We start from the raw sequence: 1,649 nt of genomic DNA, 5'->3' as shown, positions 1-1,649 counted from the left end.
TCGGAGCGGTGAGGACAGCGAGGCAGTGGTTCGTCGGCGGCAGCGGTCCCAGTGGGTAGCGACCCGTCGCGATTCTTGTTCTTTGTGCCGCCTATTCGGCTCGGCTCTCATACATGAGTGTTGGGCCTTTGTGGTTGTGCAGTACTAGCTACTCGTGTACGTACTGTATACAGACACGCATTTGCACATGCAGAGTCGACGTTCAGGTTTAAGTTGCGTGCGTGCACTGCGGGGTGTCTGCCCGCCCTACACACAGGATACACATTAGCAATCTAGTGCATCTCTATACATCTACTACTGTCTACTGACGTATACCCTATACCGTAGAGTAGATCCAAGAATCGCCAGACGCCACCCGCCCGGGCCACGTGCAAACACAAAATCTAAAAACACACGCCCCCACGGGGGGACGACGCGAGAGAGCTTGTGTGGCTGCTGTCGTGCTGAACATGATACGATCTTCGGTCAGCCCGCCCTGCTTCTGACTCCTCAAATCACGGTGTGAAGTCCTGCGCAGGGCGTGGTTGAGCCAGGCAGGGCCGCCTTGATCGACCTCACCATGACACGATGAGACAGCCGCCCTGCTTCTCCTCAAACACGGTGAAGTCCAGCAGGGCGGTTGAGCCCAACAGAGCCGCCTTGAGCGCCGTCGAGGAGCCCTCCGGGAAGACGACAAAGAAGTTGTCCGCGCTTGTGCAGCACTCGCGCTTGAAGCCAGCCCAAACGTTGCGAATCTGCGCAGGCATGCCTTTTCCTCCCGGCGCGCCCGCCACGATCTGCACGGGCGATGTTAGCCGTGAGGGTTAGATGCTCTCCTCACTAGTACGCTAGTGTAGGACGGGATGGCCTAGTGGGTTGCTACGCTAGTGAGCAGCAACCTGCATAGTGCTGTGATCATGAATGTAGAAGGGGAGGTAGCAGCATTGGGAGCCCTTGTCGCAACCCGTTCCGCACACGGGACAGCAGCCGGCGCAGCATGTCTCGGGGCGGATCATGTACATCGGGTTGTCGTTGGCGTCGTAGGTGCGCAGCTTCGGGACGCACAGGTACTCGTCACAGACGTACTTTGTCTTGCCGACGTAAGTGCGGTCGGACGTGTACGTCTTGAGAGTGGGCAGGTTGCAGCAGCATGGGATCCAAATGTCCCCGTTGTCGCCATGCAGGATGCAATGCGTAGGCAAGGAAAAGTCCTTCTCGTTATACATCATCACCTCGCCATTCTCGTCGGGCACGGTGATGGGGATCGAGAAGCGGCGCATGCCCGACCAGAAGCAGCGGTCACAGAAGGGGCTCTCCTCAAGCATATGCCCAATCTGAAGCGGATCACTCTCCACGTTGGCGCCTCCGCCAGAGGCGGGCTCGCGAAAGCGCAGCTGCTGTCGTACGCCCGAAAGTACCCGGATGTCGCGCGTGCCTCTGGGGGCAACCTAAAGGAGATCCAGCGCCGGGAGAGGAGGGGAAAGAAGGAGGGCCGAACGATGCCGAGGCTGAGGCCAAAGAAAGAATTCTTAAAATAGGTGTGCCTGTGATAGTGCTAGCACGCGCCAGTTCGCACCTGTGTCGAGCCTGTCTGCTGTGAGAGAGAGTTGTTGTGTTTAAATTCTAAAAATACAAGCCTCTCTCACAGCACAAGTCAACACAAAACAGAA

General features: G+C 57.6%; 1 protein-coding gene across 1 annotated transcript; it reads right to left on the bottom strand.

Annotated features, from left to right (window-relative positions):
- Nucleotides 1-554: 554 nt before the first annotated feature.
- EMIHUDRAFT_253922 (hypothetical protein) lies at nucleotides 555-1,304 on the bottom strand (the record flags this gene model as incomplete). The annotated part of the gene is made up of 2 exons (XM_005781925.1): nucleotides 555-776; nucleotides 879-1,304. 2 exons carry the CDS (start codon nucleotides 1,302-1,304, stop codon nucleotides 555-557), a joined length of 648 nt encoding a protein of 215 aa, XP_005781982.1.
- Nucleotides 1,305-1,649: the final 345 nt, after the last annotated feature.

Source organism: Emiliania huxleyi (assembly GCF_000372725.1).
Source record: "Emiliania huxleyi CCMP1516 chromosome Unknown EMIHUscaffold_1971, whole genome shotgun sequence".
Taxonomy (NCBI): Eukaryota; Haptophyta; order Isochrysidales; family Noelaerhabdaceae; genus Emiliania; species Emiliania huxleyi.
This window is presented reverse-complemented; position numbering and strand designations above follow the sequence as displayed.